The 18,582-nt window shown below is 57.2% G+C and overlaps 1 protein-coding gene across 2 annotated transcripts; it reads right to left on the bottom strand.

Moving 5' to 3' along the window:
- Positions 1-766: 766 nt before the first annotated feature.
- Positions 767-8,944, bottom strand: CDC42EP1 (CDC42 effector protein 1). 2 transcript variants are annotated; one of them, XM_042050561.1, is made up of 3 exons: positions 8,635-8,944; positions 4,236-5,120; positions 767-3,228 (listed from the first exon to the last, which is right to left on the bottom strand). In XM_042050561.1, the coding sequence occupies exons 2-3, from the start codon at positions 4,678-4,680 to the stop codon at positions 2,435-2,437; spliced, it is 1,239 nt and encodes a 412-aa protein (XP_041906495.1). In that variant the 5' UTR covers positions 4,681-5,120; positions 8,635-8,944; the 3' UTR covers positions 767-2,434. The 2 variants fall into 2 exon arrangements, with proteins under 2 accessions (XP_041906495.1, XP_041906496.1); XM_042050562.1 differs by lacking the exon at positions 8,635-8,944 and adding an exon at positions 6,073-6,207.
- Between the last annotated feature and the right edge of the window lie 9,638 nt (positions 8,945-18,582).

Genomic DNA, 18,582 nt, shown 5'->3' with positions numbered 1-18,582 from the left:
AGTCAAAACAGGCCGTGGGGTTGAAGGGATAGTAGGTAGGCCAAAGCAGGCTGTGGGTGGGGTTCAGGGTGAGGACACTATGACTGATTGGTTGTGTAATCTTTTCACAATGCTCTATTTCTTCCCGCACCCAAGCTTTTGGGAAGGAGGGATGGAGAAACGGGACGGAAGGCATAAATGTGAATGAAGTGGCATTTGATGTGGCACTTGGTGCTACGAAAGTGCATAATTAAAAGGTAGCATGGGGATGATAGCACAGGTGGGTCCCCAGCCAGCATTCCTGCCACAGATAAGGGATTGTCTCCAACTTTCCCTTTTACCTCACCTCACTTATCTGCTGGCACATTCCAGTCAGGTTAGCCATTACTCTGACATTTCCACAGCAGAGGATCCTACTCAGCAAAAATGAGGCAGGGGAGGCAGTGGGATTTGGGCTGAGTTATGTGGCTCAGTACCTCCTTGCACAGGACTACAGGCAAATGGTCCTGATTATTACATGCTGCTGCTCTAATTGAGAAGTATCTCGCCAGCCTGAAGTGAGACTGATATGTGACAGGAAACATTGGGACACTTCAGGCTGGGTGGGAGGAGAGCAGAGTAGAAGAGCATCTTACAGAGAGCCTGGTCCAAGGCAAGGTGGCGGTGTCCTTGCCCTCCCTCTCCACTTCCTCGCTGCCCAGGATGGAGAGACTGGCAGCTGGGGCTCCAGCAGACATAGCAAGGAAGACAATAAGGTCACAGCAGCCAAGGGGATGCACCAGAGAAGTTAGTATCAAAACTGTTTTAATAAGGACAATAATAAGTGCATGGGGTACAGAAGGGAGGCAGAAAGGATAATTCCACAGATATGGGTCTTTGGTCTTGTGTTATGGTCTGGGAAGCAGAGGGCAGAGGGGAGCTCGTCCTGAGAGCCCAGGTCCTCACTCTGGAAGGTGCGAGGGAGGATAAGGCTGATCCTGCTGGGTGCCAGTGGCGAGACCTGGGGACTTTTTGAAGCTGGTGCCTGCCCTGGCTTGCTGCTGGTGGCTGGCATGAAGCAGCCTCTTGGGGAGGCTGGGGAACATGGGCTCGCCCTTAACCTTGGTGGCCTGGCTGCAAGTGGCACTTCCATGTGCAGTACATGCACACCCCGGAGCTCTTTATCCTGCTCTGAAGGGCTTCTTGGCAAAAGCAGCCGGGTGGTGGGTGAGCTGCGTGGGAGCAGAGCCTTGCAGCCATGGCCCAGCATCTCCCCCCGCTGCACACCCCCTCCTGTTCCAGAGAACAAGGGGGGTCCTGTGAGGGTCCCTCCGGTGACCTCAGCCCCCGAGCACGCCGGCTCCACACCATGGCACAAAGGCGCTTCTATGAGGGCCAGTTTGCACGCGGGGCAGCGTGGGGGGCAGCTCATTCCAGGGCGGCTGTGTCACCCAGGGCCACTCGGCGAGGGACGTTAGCCATGGTCCACGTTACCCTTGGGAAGGGGTGCGCTGGAAAGAGGGATGTGTGTGGGGAACAGGGAGGGGGGCAAGGATGGAGACACAAACTGTGCCACCACCACAAGGATGGTGGCACAAACCAAGGGGCTGCAGAGGAGTCTCCTTGTTCTGAGGCAGGGGGAAAAGAAGGGATTTTTAGGGCCTGAACTGCAGAATTTGGTGACCTGACAACCTGCCTTTGCCACCAGTCAGCCAAGAAGTTTCTCTCCCCTCAATTGCTGAGAAGAGTCCGGGTCAGGAAAGAAGCTGTCCTAAGTGATGCCCAGCAGCAGGAGGCAAGTGGAAAGGTTCCTGATTATCTCTGTGCATGCTTTCACCTGAATACCAAGCACACAGCTTTTGGTGGGGCAGGGAAAAAGAGAAAGCTCAGCTCTGTGGGGTTTGCCTGCCCCTTAGGACCCCAGCTGACCTCCCCCTGTTGATAGATGTGCTATACTGAAGGGTCTTCCACCAGCTGGAGCTGGGGAGACCCCATCCCCTAGGTGCCAGAGCTGTTGGTGGAAATATCTCTGGAAAGTCACAGTGCCATTGCAGAGGATGGTTGGGGACGTCACTGGAAGGATGGAGTACATCCCCAGACATGCTGGTGGAGCCAAGCTGAGGGTTGAGAGAGAGGTTGCTGGGGAGAATGGGACGGGGTAGGAAGGATTTGGGGTTCCTTTGGCACACGGGAATGTTCCTTTATGTCTAATGGCCGTGAGGCTGGAGAGGGCTGCTATGCCTGGCTCTGTGGTGCTCACTGGCCCTCTGCAGCAGCCTGGCCCAGCCCCAGGGAGCCCCCCAGGAGATGGGCTCTCCTCCTGCCCTCCCCAGCCTGCCCAGTGCCCTCACCTGGCGAGGAGGTCACCCACTGGATCTGCTGATGACACTGGCACCAGTGGGTGGGGCACAGGGAGGAGGGCAAAGACCCCGGCACCAGTGTCTGTGGTGGGGCCTGTGATGGGAGGCATGGCCGTTCACACCTTGACTTCATCGTCCTCTTCCTCCTCGTCATCAGCATACTCGAAGGAATTGCTGCGGCCCCCTCGGGCACCACTGTGGCTTTCCTGCAGGCTGGAGAGCTTGGTCTCCTCCTCCTCTCCTTGGTTCCAGCTGGCCTCGGGTGACCGGCTCTCCCTTGTCACTTGTGACCCCCACAAGCTGCTGCTGGGGCTCTCCCACAGGATCTGTGTCCGGGCCTGCCGGGGACCCTCACCCTTCTCCGAGCTCCGTGGGGTGCTGGTCCCACCATAGTGGCGGGCCAGGACCTGCGTTGCTCGGTCAAATTCTCCAGCCTCAATGGTGCAGTCGTTCCAGCGCCCCTGCCACGGGGACCCTCTGGGTGCTGCCCCTGGCCCCGAAGCCCAGAGAGAGTTCGCTGCAGCGCCTTCAATGGCATGTGCCTCTCCGTTGGCATGGACCGACAGACCCGGCAGTGAGCTGGCCCCCGACAGGTTGCTCTGCCTGGAGTGGTCCCAGAAGCTGGATGCTGCCTTGTCTTCTTCGTGGGATGCACCCACTGCTGGAGGGACTCTGTCCTTTGTCCCCTCATCACACAGGAGGTGTGGGCCATCCTCCCCCACCTCATTCCCATTGGTTTCAGAGAAGCTCATCACCTGGAGGAGCTCGCTCATCAGGGAGGGCCCCAGGTCTAGGCGGAAGGACAGCAGGGAGTCGGAGCGATCCAGCTCATCTTCCCCGGCAAAGGTGCTCTCTTGGGCCTTTTCCAAGCGAGGGACACGAGGAATGGTACAAAATCCAGACTCCAGCCCTGTGAGGCAGAAGGTATGGCTGGTGAGGCAAGGGAGGAAGCCTGACTTACTTCTGCAGGGGGTAAGGGACACGGCTGCCAAAGTGGCTCAGGTCATGCTCCTGTCAGTGGCACTGGCCTTTAAAGGACAGGTCCGTGTCTCTGTGGACATCTCCAAAGCCTAAAATTACAGCCAGGTGAGCTCTGGGCTTGGTAAGATGGCAGTGAGGGCTGAGCCAGGCAGGTGAGACCAGGAGATGGCAGCATTGCCTCAGCCTGCCTTTCCCTCTGAGCCCGGCCACCTCCCCCGGCTGCTGCAGGCCCCCCAGATCCAACCCCCACCCTGAGACCTGCTCCAGACCTCCCTCCCTGGGGAAAAGCTGAGCCACAGCCCAGTGCTGTGAGGCTGGAGAGGAGCCACACAGATGTCCTGTCCTTCCCACAACCCTTCCCCAAAGGGCACCCTGGCTGGCAGGGAGGGATGTGGACATGATGGAGAAGGGTGGATGCAACCCCTAAGGAGCAGCACATGGAGATGTAGAGGTTGGCACAGCTAAGGGCAGGGTTGGAATATCTGTGTGGAGGTGGAGAAGGTTGTGCTGTGGGTCCTCTTGACCTCATAACCTTGGAGAGGGAATTGCTCCACTGTCCCTGCACCTTCTTGGCCTCCTCAGGGAGGCTGCTCAAGGGAAAAGTGTAGGGCTGGGGGTAGATGGGGAGCACTCCCTTACAACTACTCCACACAGGCTGCCAGCTATGTGGGGCTACGGGAGAGGGGGAGAAATGGAGAAACCATCCCTGCCCAGCTTTGAGACGTTCCAGGGGCAGGAGCAAGGACCATGGTTCAGAGCAAGGTTAGAATTATCTGCTCGCAGGGATCGTCAAGACTGGGCAGTCTTAAATATCCCATCTCTCCTGAGAACTTAAAGTCCCTCACTGAGGAGGAAACTGAGGCCTGGAGCAATGGAGAAGGGCTTCAGAGGATGCTCAGTACCTGGGCACCAGCCTCTGCCCCGCGCTTCACTCACCGTAGGCCTGGTGTGTTTTGGAGAAGCTGTTGGAGGCACTTTTGAAGGAGAACTTGCTGGTCAAGCCCCGGCCACTGCTGGCACCATCATACATCCCCTCGTTGAGCTGCGGCAGTGAGACGGCGTTCTTGATGATGGGCGAGATGGCTGGGGGCGCGGGGGAGGCCCCCGCCTGGCCCCCACTGCCCCGTCTCTTCAGCGGTGTCCGGCGGACGTGCCGCAGCGTCCGGGCAAAGAAGTTGTTGGGTTTGGCCGTGTCAGCCCCGCCGTGGTTGCTAAGGAAAGAGGTGTCCCCAAAGACGTCCCCGCCGCGCCCCACATGCATGGTGTGCCGGAAATCGCCCAGCGGCGGGCTGATCATGTCCGGCGTCAGCTCCGACTTCAGCCGCCGCTTGCCATGGGAGCCTGACACCCAGCTGAGCACCGGCAGCTTCCCCAGGCTCATGTTGCACCCTTCAGCCTGCCTTTGAAAAAGCGCCAAAATCAGCCCTCAGCAGGCTTCCAGCACTGGGGTGGTCTGTCACATCCCCAGCCTCCCCACTGCTTCTGCTCCCATGCTCTCGGGGTAACAGTTCGTGTCACTTTGGCGTTCGGCAGGTTTCCCGCTTCCCTGCGCTACGTCACGCTCATGAAATCACCCTCAGAGGGTACATCCTCAGTGGTGAGGACAGCGGTGGCACGGAGATGTCCCCAGGGGGAGTCTGGGTCACCCCCCCGTTCTGCAGAGGTCACTGGAAGCTGTGTCTGGTCGTGGACTTAGAGGTTAATCCACTGTCTTCTGCTGCCGCTGGGTGAGTGGGAACCAGTCACGGATGGGGCAGCAGGCAACGACGAGAGCTTCGGGTGGAATGGCCGGGCAAAAGCATTGATCCCCTTGCTGGCCACCTAAACAAGGCAAGAGGAGCAGTGAAGCCCTTGGACAGGATTTTCCCAACCCCATTGGCTGTATCTACGGAACTGCCTGGGGAGGATAAAGGCAGTGCACAAGGCACTGGGGAGGTTGCTACTGGCTGCCCCCTCACCTGGCCCTTCTCCTGGGGAGGAAGAAAAAGGCTTTCCTCCAAAAACATGTGCTCTCCCTCACCTTGCTGATCTAACTCACTATGCCTCAGTTTCCCATCTGCAAAGCAACTTTGCCAGTCCCATGCCACAACACAGGCTGAGGATTTCCCTCCGAGGCAGAACCTCCTCCCAGAGCAATGCCCTGCCTGGCTGCCCCAGCTCCTGGGGCGAGAAACCTCTCCCTCCTTTTTGCTATTCAGATGAACCCTTGAGGAGAGGGTGAGGCCTGAGGCCCATGTGCTTCTCGGGGAGGAGTGGTGGGAAGCAAAAATGCAATATTTGTATATTGCTTTGTTTGTCCTTCGCTGGCTGGATCCCCGGGTGCTGGGCAGACATGCCGGAGAAGCAGGGAGTCAGCAGCATGGGGAGGACACCTGCTTTGCAGACAGGGGAAACTGAGGCACAGCAAGGGAGGTGATTGCCTGAGGTTGGAGGAGAAGGTGGGGTGGGTCCCTGCACTCAGGTGGGTCCCAGAGGCTCAGCAGGAAGCAGCAGCTGGGTGCGCTATGGAAGGGCGATGACCTCCCTTGTCAGTGGGGAGGAGTCTCAGATCAGCAGATCCCCCGCTGGTGTGCGTAGCAAGCAGGAGAGGGTGAGTTGGGGAAAGGAGAGGACTCAGATGTGGGGCATCTCAGAGTGTCAGTGGCCTGGGTAGCCCTCCCTGTCCAGTTCTGGCTGGATAGTTCTGTGGCTGGGGGGTCAGGACGGAGCTGGGTCCCTCCAGCAGGGCTGGCTGTGGAGGACAGCATGCCAAGAGGGGATGCAGGAGCCTCACCTCTCTCAATCTCCGTGTGCTGGGACCCCCACTGCTGCATGGCTCCCCCTGCCACGTTCCCTGCCTCTCTCTCCTGCTTGTCCATGCATCACCTTGGAGCAGCCAGGCAGTGCCAGGAGGGCAAAGGCTCTGACGAAGGGGAGTCCTGGACACGAAATTGCTTTCCTGGCCGGCTAGATGTGTTTTTGCTTTGCCCTGGCCTTGTTTGCTCACCCGGGGCCCCTCTTATCTCCCAGGGGTTAATGACTGGGGAAGGGAAAACAAACCTCCCCCAGCAGTGCCCAGCACCACTGGCTGCCTCCCCGGGGTGGCAGTGGCCTCCTGGGGTGGCAGCAGGGACAGGATGGTGGCAGGTTGGGTTCCTGCTGGCCCCCAGCTCCCCAGCTCATGCAGCTCATGTCTTCCTCCTGTCCACAGAGGCCAGGCAGTGCTGCCTCACAGCCAGGACAAACCAGGCATGTGGCAGATTCGGGGTGAGGGGAAAACTGGGGGGCTATTTCCTTTCCCTGGCAGAAGCCCACACATAGCCATTGGGTCAGGGCTCTCCTGGAGAGCAAAGGAAGCTGCTAGGGTGGTCCCTGCAGCACAGCTGGGGTCTTGGACTACAGGGGGAGAGATGCAACCATATTTTTGAGCTGTCCCTGGGATGTCCCAGGAAAGCATGTGACCTGGGAGAGGGGACTAGGTGAGCTACAGCCCTCAAGTTTTCCCTTTCCTCTGCACATTGGAGCCCCTGAGAAACCCAAAGTGAGGCTCTGGGATTGTGCCCTTTAGCATGTGCTGCACCAGGCAGCGCTACTCTCAGGAGTGGACCCTCCTACCCCACCCCAGGTCCCCTGCACAACACAGCTGCCCTGAAGACCCCTATGGGGGACATCACACCTTGGGGTGGGGTGAGGAGGCAAGGAAAAGGGGGGATATGGGAGGAGAGCATCCCCTTGTTCCCTATCTGGAGAACTATTGAGTGAGGGAGTGGGGTGGAGGAAAGTGTTTGCCCTTCCTTGTCTCTTGGTCACCACAGGGAAGCAAGCCAGCACCTCCTGGCCCCTGGCTCTCCTTGCCTGCTGGCAGGCAGCAGGTACTGGGAGAGGAGGGAGGGAGAGAGGGAGGGAGGGAGGGAATGAAGCAGCTGGTGCCCAACCCTACCTGGATGGCAGGTTTCTGGCAGGCCTGTTGAGCTTTTCCTCCTTCCAATCTCCCCCTTTCTCTTCTTTCCTTCTGACCCTGGTGTGACTCCCTGCCCCTTGGAGCCCTCCCCTTCACCCAACCAGATTCCTCCATGCCAGGGAAACTCATGATTCTGCGGGCAAAGGGTGACCTTTGTGCTGTCCTTTCCTCCACTGGGCAAAGAGACCCCTCTGCCTGGCCATCTCTCTGTCCGGGTGCCACCACTTCTCTCTGGCAGCCCTCCGTGTTTGCCAATTCCTGGCACAGCAAGCCCACAGCCCATCACAACCTCCCCTTCCCTGGCATACTCTCTCTGGTTCCCTCCATGCCTCCTCTGGGAAGCCCCCTGCCTTCAAAGACCCACCGCCAGCACCTCCTCCTCCTCCTCCTCTTCCCAGCCTGGCTTCCCCCATATCCCCCCCGAGTTCAGCTGGTTACCACTGGTTTTCCACTAGCTGGGAACGGCCAGAGCTGTTCTGCTTGCTGGGAAGAGCGGAAACCAGAAAGGGGGGGAAAATAATCCAGATGTCTAGTTGGATAGAGCTGCTGAAAGCAGCCTCTTCCCTCCCCCAAAGGGGACATACTCCAAAAGAGGGTGAGAAATTTGGGGTGGTCTCAACAGCAGGAAGAGCGGGTGGAAATGGCTGTGGGTGGCCAGGAAGGCTTTCCCAGCCTTCCTGAGTGATGAAAAACCTCCCTTTCCCCGAAGGAAAGGAGGCAAAAGTTCCCCTATTGGGTGACTGCTTTGGGATGAGGAAAGCCAGCAGGGACAGGCTTTTGGGGGGAAGGGGAAAGGGGCTTGGCTGGCTGGGTTGGGCCTCTTTCAGCTTTCCTGGAGCAGTGCCGGGCAGTAGGCAGACGCCTAAATCTGACTCCTGTGCTGCTGGCCGCTATATATATACATAGTGATATCTCTGTAGAACAAGGGTATTTTTCCAAGCAGACACGCTGGGATGTAGAGGGAGGCCGGAGCTATGGAGGTGGGCAGTTTCCAGCCATCCCTTCCCTGCCCACTTACGAAAAAGTGCTCCCTTTCTTCCTCCACACCCTCAAAATCGAGGTGCCAAGAGCCTGTGGGGCTTTGAGGGGTAGCCAGAGGCAGGGTTTGGGAGACACGCGTCCCGCTGCCTTCCCCCATCCGCGGGACCCTCTTCTCACTCCCTTTCCTTCCTGCCTCTCCCCCCTGTCCTGTGTCCCCTCTCCTCACTCCCAGTTTCCTGTTGCATTCCTGCTTTCTGCTCCCTTTCTTTTTTACCATCCTTCCCGTCTCTATCGCCTTGCCACCCCTCCCGCTTCTCCCCTCTCCAAACACCCTCTCCACCCTTTTCCTGCTGGTCCCAACACCCCCCCGTCCCCAGCTCTACAAACCCATGAATCAAAACTTTCAGGATTTACCTCTTTCGAACCAGGGTTATTATTTTTTCCCCGTCCTCCAGACGAAAAGTTGCGAGACACTCTCCGCAGGCCCCTGTAGCTTGCTCCAAGGGTTACTGGTGCTATGTTCCGGAATGGAGTGGGGGAGAAGGGGCAGGCATGCCCCCCTCCTTTTCCCACGGCTGTCCCCCCAAAGCTGGCTCTCCCAGGCTGACGCCCTGATGCCACGGGAGAGAGGGAGCGAAGCCGGCGGGGAGGGGACGTGGGAAGGAGGAGGGCGGGCTGCAGCACTGCTGAGCCAATCCTCGACTCGGCAAGGAGACCAGAGAAAATGAGATTTATTCCAACTATCCAGGACAGAAAACTTCAGGAACTTCTCTGCCGCTCCCCTCCTCCTCCCCGCTTCCCCAGTGCCATTTCCCGTCTGCCGGCATTGGCTGCCTCCCGCTCCCGGGTGCCTGCTTCAATGGGTTTGGGGGAAGGGGGAAGGCCAGGTTGCTGTCTAACCTGGTTAGAGGAGCCTGGCTTTGAACCCTGTGTGTGTGTGACCCCCCGGGTATCACACAGGGTCCCCGATGCCATACTGGATAGGAAGCTCTCAGTGCCGTGGTGTAGCACTGCCAGTCTGGACGGGGGGCTGGGGGTGGGTGGTCATACCAGGAGCTGTGGGTAGCATTGGGTTGGGCATTAGCAGGATGACAGCCTCCCTGGAGGCCATGTGGGCCAGGCTGGCGTTTGTTACAGGGTCAGGACAAGTGTTACGGCACCAGGACAAGCGTCATACCAGCGGCAGTGTGTCAGACCAGGGTGAGGGGGTGGCAGCGGATAAATGCAAGGAGGTGCTCTTTGGTGGCACCAACAAGAGTTTCTGCTCACACATGGGACACCACATCCCTCTGGCATCATGTGTTATCCCTTGGTGGTCACAGGGTAGAAGACCCTATCAGTGCTGATGAGGGGCAACCTGCTGGTGGGTGTGGCATCACCAGTGCCACTGGTGACCCTCATGGCCTTCAGGCTCTGCTCAGTGGCTCTGCTGGGGACCACTTGGCCAGGCACAAGCACCTCTTCAGCGCCCTGTTGATGAGAAGGGAGGTGTCTCTGCTGGTGAAGGCGAGACAAGACTTGTTGGGGTTAAGTAGGGCTTGGCTGAAGGGATGACAAGATGTCTGCAGAGGAGATGTCAAAATGGAGCCTGGCCGTTCACTGAGCTCACATGGCTCATGCTGGGTGCCTGGGCAGGAGCACCTTATTGCTCAGAGGTTTGCTAAGCAGTAGTAGCAGGGTTTGGCACTGTTGTCTGGCTTCTCTTCTGCGAAACGGAGGTTGGGGTTTCTGCCTTCTGTGGAAGTTTTCTCCATTAGGAATTAAGATCGTAAGGACTGTGCATGTTGGTGGTACTTTAAGTGGGTCTGTGTCTTGGAGGAAGATGGAAGCTTAGCTCTGATGGGGGATGAGCTCTGCCATCAGCAAGGAAAGGAGGAGAAATAGTGACATGCATCCTCCCAGCCTGCCAGAGGTATGGTAGGCATTCCTTCCCCTAGGTCCTGCTCAGCGGAAGCTAGTGGGGGTGGTGGGAGAGGCAGGAAAAGACCCTTTCTTTGAGTCTCCTTCCTCTGCATGGCCTGCCAGGGCATTTCTCCCCACCCTGCTGGAGGGGCTCCCCCTCACCCCCAGCCCCATGCCCGGCAGCAGAGGCTGCATCAGGAAGCAGAGCCTGGGCGATGGCAGCCGCCTCCACTGGGGAATGCAGAACAAATCTTTTCCAGATGGGATGGGGGCCACGTTCCTCTTCTTGCAGGGCGGCTGGCTCTCCACTATCTCCTCCTCCTCCTCACTCCTACTCCAAGCATCTCTGTGCTCTGGGCCACGATGGGCTTCATTTCCAGGAAAGCATCTGGAAATACCTTCTCTTCAGCACCCTTCCCCAAACCTGTGATCTTGCAGTCATACCAGCCAAGTTCTGACTTTGGTACTTCCAGGTCTAGCACTGAAGTGCTTTGGAGACCTCCAGGGTCAGGGTATGTGCCAGCTCCAGGTCTCAGTACTCATCCTGGCCTCTGGCTGCTGGGTTAGACCCCCTTCTTTCATATACAACAGCCTGGAAAATCAATCCATACAATCCTGCTTCTCAGCCTATTTATCCACCTCAGCTGATAAATGAGAGGTGGTTGGGAGGCTGGACAGTGCTGCAGAGTCACGGTACCACCCATGGATGCCCTGGGCAGGAGCTTATGCCTGGACCCCTCCCAGCCCAGCTCATTTACCTCCAGTCACCCCAACCTTTCATCCCAGCTGTAACCCTAAGCCCCAGGCAGCAGTACCAGTCTCACCATTACAGAGAGACCGGCCACTGGGCTTATCATGGAGCAGACAAGTGGCTTGGCAGCTTTTCCAGATGAGGATTTGCTTTGACTACCACAACATCAAAGACGGGGCTGTGCAAATTGCAACCCCTCATCTTCCCGGCACTCATCCCTCCAACACAGGGTTGAGGTCTTACAGGTGACTGAGTGTGATGGGGAGGGAGAGGGGAATGGAGGGATGGGGGGGGGGGCTGAGGTCTCTGCCCCACACTTTCTAGTGCTCAGTCCTTCATCCTATCTCACTTTGCAGAGCCTTCTGCTCGCAGACCCAGTGCCTGAAGGAGGCTGATACAGGACTCCCCCCCAGGAAAGAAAAACCCCCCTACTCCCTCTCACCAGTGCCTGGGGGAAGCCAAGGGAAGGTGATGAAGGCATCCTAGCCTGTGGATAGGGGGCTCACCCCTGGGTTTATATTCCTTGCCATTTCTGCTTGCTGCTTTCCCACCCGCCCTCCTTCCCTGGGAAATTTCCAGGGATGGAGTTCCAAGAGCACAGCAGTGCTGGAAACTTCCTGGAGAAGCAGGGCAGGCAGGAGGCTCGGTGGGAAGGGGTTGCCTTGCTCAGTGCACAAGAAGCAGATATCCTGTTGCTGCCTAAGGTCTCCAGCTCATATTTCCTCATTAACTGAAAGTGCTGCTCGTTTGCAGGTGACTTCCAGATGTTTCCATTCTCCTCGGGGCCGTAAGGGCACACACCACATGGGTATGGGGATTACTGCCAGCAGTGGGGTGGGGAACAGAACCCTGCTGTGATGGGGATGGGGGTGCAGATAGCTCCCTTGCCCCACCACACATCCTGGCATGGCCTCATCCAGTTCCCCCTCACCGTGGTGCTGTCAGGTCCCTCCTCCCTGCTCCCAGCCCATGGCCCTTGGTGCTGCCTCCAGTCCATGTCTCACTGCCCTGGGGATGAGCTGAAAGCAAAGCCGGTTTTAGGGTGAGCAAGCCAGAGTGGTGGCAGGAGGTGACACCCTGGGGCAAGGGATAGGTGTAAGCACCCAGCGTCTTGCCAGGAGCATCCCTGGTCAGATGCCAGCTCTGGCTTTGTAGGCACTGGATCCTTTATGCCCTATAGTTTCTCCACCAGGGTGATTTCTCTCTGGCTGAACCCCCAGACATGTGCTCGGCCAGGCTCAACCCATTTTTGGGCCTGTGCTGAGTCCCCCACACTGTGCCTGTTGCCTTTGAGATAAGCAGGGAAAGGGACCAGAGTGGTCTGGTTCCCAGGATCCTTGTGTTGCCCTGGGGAAGGAGAGCGGGGAGGTTGTGGTGAGCACCACCAGGCAGGCAGCAGCACTGGGTTAGACCCACTCATGCTAGAAGTGGGGTGGATGATCCTGTAAACACCCATTTCTAACTTCCCCCACCAACTCCTCCAGCTCCCCTCCCCTGGAGCAGTGGGAAGCCAAAGGAATGGGAGTGACCACGTCCTGCTTGTGGGATTTGCAAAGGGGGGAGTGTGTGCTTTTCCCCTGGGAGCAGGGCTGGGAACTCAAAGCCTCAGGGTTTGCCAAAGCCCAGGAGGAGGTACAGATGAGTTCCCAGGCTTGTTGGCGGGCTGCCTCCCTCCCTCTGCCCATCTCCTATCCCAAATATTTTCATCTTTTTTCCTCCCCCCACACTCCCCAGCTTCCTCCTGGTATGCTAGTCCCATCTGCTGGCCAGGGATTTGGGGTGCTGTAGGGCTGCTGTGGGTATTGTGGGGTATTGTGGGGTATTGTGGGTGAGAGGATGGAGGGACGGACCCCAGGACAGATCCTGATCTATGCTCTCCTTCTGAGTTTTACGTGGGCACAGAGGAGAGGGAAGGGGGGTTTGGGACATAGCTGGGATGGGGAGGGAGCATGTTGCATAAACCAGAAGTAATCCAGGAACAGCTGCCTGTGGCCTGGAAACACTTCAGTGATTCCGTGTGCTAGGAAAGGAGATGTAAATATAAAGATATTTATTTATGTATGTAGACTACATCTCCGCAGAACAACCCCACACTTGATTCTCCAGTTCTTGTTCATAGACCTCGTAAAAGTCAATGCAGGAGGGACTGGGGGGAGGGCTTAGATATAAATTTGGTGCTTGGAGAAGCAGCTCTCTGTGTGCAGGGGCATCTGGGAGTCTCTTTGCCCTCTCCTCAAATATGTTCCCTTGGCAGGACAAGGAGTGGGAGCGCATCTACAGGAGCTTAAAGCCCGTGCAGGCTGGAGGGAGCTGGGATGGAGGGTGTTGGGGTGGGGAGAGAAAGGGGTGATGGTACGGGTAGGAGGGATGCAGTGGGAAAGGAGGGGATGGGCGTGAGGAGCAGGAAACTCTGGGCCTTTGGAAGGAAGCAGCCTTTTGGAAATGAATTGCATGAGGAGGTGCAGAAAGGTGTTTTGGGGAAAGGAGGAGCTGGGGAATTCCAAGGGAAGGGAGTGGATCCCCGGGGCTGGTGCGGCATGGGAGAGGGGACCATCAAGAAATGGGAGATGCATCCATGGAGCAGAGGAGGAGTGAGATGCAGGTGTGAGGAGGGGTACAATGTACAGAGAGAGGATATGGGGATATATTGAATGGGGATGAAGAGATAGGCCATCCATGTTGGGAGAGGGAGACCATGTTTGGGGAACCCGTTCTGGTCAACGGGAAGAGGTGAAAGCCAGGGGAGTGGTTGGACACAAGGCCTGGACAACCCTTTTATCCTAATGACTTTGCCTGTCCATCCAGCCCATGTATTTTTGGCCCACGGAAGGAAGGGGGTGGGGATGCAGAAGCAGCTAAAAATAGGGGTGTCCCTGCCCATTCCCCCAAGGCGGGCATCCGTCTGCCTGCCTGTGGGGTTGCTGCGGGATCTGGAGGAGGGGAGCAGATCCAGCCTCCTCCCCATGGCGTCTGGCTCTGCTTTTGTTTGTCTCACAGCCCTACAGGGACAGGAAGAGGCTGCAGGGCTGGGGAACAATGGCTCATTCTCCGGGAGTCTGCGCCTGCCGAGGAGCGATAGGGGACACGGGACGGTGGCCAGAAGGCACAACCTCCTAGCACCACTGCTGCAGGAGTTCAGCCCCCAGGAGATGATGGGCTCCACTGGTGGGATGCAGAGGGACCTTCCCCAGCCCACCCCTCTTCCCCAGGTTCCTGTGCCTGGGTGGAGAGAGGGGATGAGGAGCTGACTCACAGTGGGTGCACTTTATAGAGGAGACAAGGGAGGCAATGCTGACAACCCGAAGAGTGGTGGGAACACGTTTCCAGCCAGCACTGGGGAATGCGCTGTCAGCCTCTCTTGAGCCTCTGAAACCTGCAGTGTGGCTGGAACTTGCACCCTGCAGTGGGAATGTCCCCAGGTGGGGCTGGGAAGGTGTTTATCTGGGAGCTGTACTGTGCCTTTGTCCCGGTTGTCACTGTGCTCCCCGAGGCAGTGCCACTACTGCTGGTGGAAGCTCTCTCCATGCTCTGTGCTCCCTGCTGTCTGGGAGACTGCCAAGGGGCATGGATATGTGTGCATGGTGGGGGGTGATAAATCCTTTTATCCTACCTCTTTCTTCTCCAGACCCTGCTTTTGAGGCAGCGTCTCTCCCGGATGTTAGATCTAACAGCATGGTGCTGGAAACTGGGCAGGGAGAGTCTCTCCCCACACTTCTTCTCCAGACTTGTTAGGGGTACAAGGAGCTGGCGTTAGCACCTGAGGTAGGGGAGAGGTTAGGACACATTTTGCAAAGGTTGAGCAAGAAGAGGACAGAAGAACCTTCCCGTTTCCAGCCCCCTTTTTTCAAGGTCTTGGATACTTGGGGCTGAATGCTTGCCAGGGCTCCTCTTGTTTACTCAGCCGGGGAGCTGACACATCCAAGGTCTCTGCTGCCTCCACTTTCCCACATGCTGCTGGCCAGCACATTCCAGGGCAGAGTGGAGATCAGTGCAGAGGCATATCAGAGGTTTCCATCCGGGATGCCATCCCTCCTCCCTGCTCACCCCGGGCATCCAGCACCTCTTGCCAGATCGTGAAGAGCGGGCATCACATCTGGCCAGCATCCTGGGCCTTTACAAGCCAGGGCTTGCACAGAGCCCGAGCATGGATAGGGACCCCAGAGACAGGGATATGCCTCTCAAACTGAATGCCTTCAGCAAGGCTCTGTTCTTCTTCCTGGTCCCTGCTGCAGATCTCAGTCCTGTTCCCTGCCATGACCCATGGGAGATGTGTGCAGGGGTGGGGGGATGCCTGTCTCAGCTTAGTCCTCCCTAGAGGGACCTGGGGGAAAGGGATAACACTGTCCTAGGCAACAGTCCAGCTTTTTAATTTTAGGATGGGCACCAATTCCTGCAGCTTGCTGAGGGTTAACAGCACTGGGCTCTGCAGCTGCACCCTTCTCCTGCAGGCACCGGCTCTCCCTCCTGGGCAGCAGCCCAGACCCGGTGCAGCTGCCTTTGGTTTTCGGAGAGAAGGCCACAAAGCTTTTAAAAATAAATGCCAGGAGATAAAGAAGGGTTTGGAGAGCTGGCTGCAGGGCTGGGCCGGGAGCGTGGCCCTCGCCCTGTCATTTAGGCTGGGCGCCTCTATCCCAGCAGTGCTCCCACCTCCACCGGGGCTGCTGGCATCTTTGCCTCCTCCGACCTCGGGCCGCTGCAGGCAGAGGACCGCTGTGACCTTTCTTCTTCCCCCGCAGGCCAGCCCACAGAGGCCCCTTTACGCCCAGCCCCAGCGTCTGGAAGAAGGGGCCTCGTCTCCCTCCTCGACTGCCACAGGAAATGCGGAGCCTGGAGGTCAGGGGCCAGCCGGCAGCTCCTCCCGAGGGGGCCAAGCAGCCCAGCGCTGGGGCTTGCATCATGCCGGTGCCCGCCGCAGAGCAGCGGAGGGAGGCAGAGCCCTGGAAGGGGGAGGGAGAGGGCCAGGCTCTTCCTGTTTATGTGACTACCAGACCCCCAAGAAAGGGAAAGGACTTGGAAAGCTCATTGCTCTTGGGCGGGCTCCAGCAAGCGACTGTCTGTGACTCTTAGACCAGGGATTGCATCTATGTGGCAGGGTGTGACTTCTTTGCAGGGGAAATGGGCATCCAGCTCCAGGGAGGCCGTGGATTGCACTCTGGGGCCTTGTGAAGCTCTGGCCTAGGGGAGAGACTGTGGTTAGCTTCCTGGGAAGTGAGGGACAGCTCCTGCTACATGCCAGGCTTTGATTCCTCCCATGGTTGTCTCTGGCTGATGCTGGTCTCTGTGGGATGGTCTAAAGGGCAGAGATCGGCTCAGGCCAAGACCAGGAGGTAGCTGGGTGTTTTGGCTGTGGGACAGAGGAATGGGGAGCTCTGGGAATGCCAGGCATGCAGGAGTGTTTAGGGGAGGGTGCCTGTTCAGGCATGATGGCTCCAGAACAGATCCCATACAGCTGCCAGAAGGGCTGGAGACCTCCCATGTTATCTAGGGTCACATCCTGCAGGGCATCTGGTGTGACCATTGGTGGTATGTGGAGGAGGAAATGAGGTCCAGGATGCCATGCTCTTGTCTTCACCTCTGGCTCCATACTGCTCTGACTTAGGTCACATCTGTACCGAATTTGTCTCAGCTTTGGTTTGTAGTCCTTGGCTCTCACTGAGTGTGGGTTGAGGGGTGCTCTGTGCCACCTCTGGTGGATGCCCTGGAGGACACACAATTAGGCAGCATTATCAGGAGCAGAGGGGACTTACATCCCCTTTGCAGTCCCACAAGTAAGCCCAGGCCTGGCTCAGTGCAGCAGCAATCTGCAGTCAGCTGTAGGATAAGAATAGCTGGGTGCAGTGTAGGTCACAGAATCACTGAATAATAAAATTGTTTGGGTTGGAAGGGACTTTGAAGTTCATCCAGTTCCAACCCCCTGCCATGGGCAGGGACATCTTCCACTAGACCAGGCTGCTGAAAGCCCCTTCCAGCCTGGCTTTGAACACTTCCAAGGATGGAGCATCCACTGTTTCTCTGGGCAGCCTGTTCCAGTGTCTCACCACCCTCACAGTTAAGAATTTCTTCCTATGTCTAATCTAAACCTGCTCTCTGTCAGTGTAAAGCCATTCCGTGAAAGGGATGGGTAGGGAAGGGTCTTGGGAAGGGCCTCACAGTCAGAAGCAAGGGGCCCTGGCAGGTCTGCGTGGCAGGAACAAGCACAGCCCTTGGCTCCCCGTATCCCTCCCTTTCCAAGGGCTCCAGTTTAAGGCCAGGCCGACCCAAAGCATTTGGGTTTTGCCCAACCACCTCCTTCCCCAAGGGTTTGGCTGGTGGGATGGTGACACCCTATGGCTCTGGAGCAGTGTTACAAGTGATGGTAGCCCTTGGCTGTTCTCTGCCCTCTCCAGAGAGACTTTGTGCTGTTAGCATGTACTCAGCTCTTTCCCCTGTTCATGTCCTGGACAGCTTTGCTCTCCAGCCAAGAGGAAAAGGTCTTGATATAGTCCTGACCTGTCGCTTTCCCTGATATGGCACATATTTAGTATAATGAGTGTTGTGGGATGGTATCACCCCTCCTGCCTCTCCTCCATCAGCATCTGGCCAGTCTCAGTCTGACAGTGACTCAGGGACTCTGGCAGCTGAACACCCTGGGGCGTGTTTATGTACCAGCTCAGGAGAGGAGCCATAGAGGACTTGGATCATCTCAGAGAAGAGGAAGAGAAGATGGAAGCAGTGTTTTCTATCTATGCTTCTTCCTTTCCTCCTGTTGAAGCACTCAGAGTATTTCTGAAGTGGGGTGAGCAGAGCTCCCAGCTAACCAGCTGATGTCTTGGTGACAATTTATTCTTCTGAATTCAAACTGCTCACAGTTTGCTCATCTCTATGATGACATCTGGGCTGGTTCTTCTCATTCTCTCAGTGTCTTTGCCTTCATCTGCCCTGCAAAGACAAGCCAGGGTTTGCCTCTTGGTCTCTCTTTGCTCCCATCCTAAGCTGATGTTCCTGGGAGATGGTGGAAACACTCTTGGTCTGGGACGCTGGCCTAGTGGAGGGGGTCACTGATGATCCTGCAGTGCAGTGGAGTCTTCTTGGAGAAGACACTGTGTACTGTCTGGGGAAACCTGTCCATCCCACAAGGCTGGAGCTCTGCTGGAGGTGGAATAGGAGTGTTTTGTTTGCTCTGACTAGGTGGGTGTCCACATAGATGGTGAAGGGGTTGGCAGGCCAGGTGGAAAGGGCTCCTCAGTGACTGTTTGAGGAGGTCTAGGGGAGGGCATGGGGGAAATAGAGAGGAGAAGTGGTACACGTGGGAGTGCAGAGGAATGGCTGGCTGCTACAAAGCTGTCTAGATGTATTGATTTCTGTTCTGCACAGTCTCATCTTCCCTCTCTTGACTTCTAATCCAGACTGATGACCCTGCTCATTTAACCCATTTGCCTTCCTCTGGCTGCAGGTCAGCTGCTTGTTTTATCCAGCCAGCCTGGATCTGGGGCAGACCTCATTCGCTATGACAGACCTATATCCCAGAAAGCAGAAGTGGGACTCAGGGAAGGACAGATTGCCCATTTCCACCCCTTTCCTGCTACCAAGGCTGGGATTGGTGAGAACACCTGAGTCACACTGAAACCAGCAGGATGAGACATGCCCGGGGTGTCAGGAGCACTTGTGGGGTCCATAGCCAAGTAAGAGTCTCAATTCAGTGGGCTTGCAGGATGCTAACTGGGGACATT

The sequence above is a fragment of the Corvus kubaryi genome, unplaced genomic scaffold, assembly GCF_017639235.1.
Source record: "Corvus kubaryi isolate FWS band 111438036 unplaced genomic scaffold, C.kubaryi_AGA036_p1.0 74, whole genome shotgun sequence".
Taxonomy (NCBI): Eukaryota; Metazoa; Chordata; class Aves; order Passeriformes; family Corvidae; genus Corvus; species Corvus kubaryi.
This window is presented reverse-complemented; position numbering and strand designations above follow the sequence as displayed.

Excerpts from the sequence above, each read along its gene's own strand:
- CDC42EP1 (XM_042050561.1), bottom strand. The coding sequence starts at position 4,680 with ATGAGCCTGGGGAAGCTGCCGGTGCTCAGCTGGGTGTCAGGCTCCCAT. Across the intron at positions 3,229-4,235 it reads CAAAACACACCAGGCCTACG|GGCTGGAGTCTGGATTTTGT; the intron begins GTGAGTGAAGCG and ends TCTGCCTCACAG.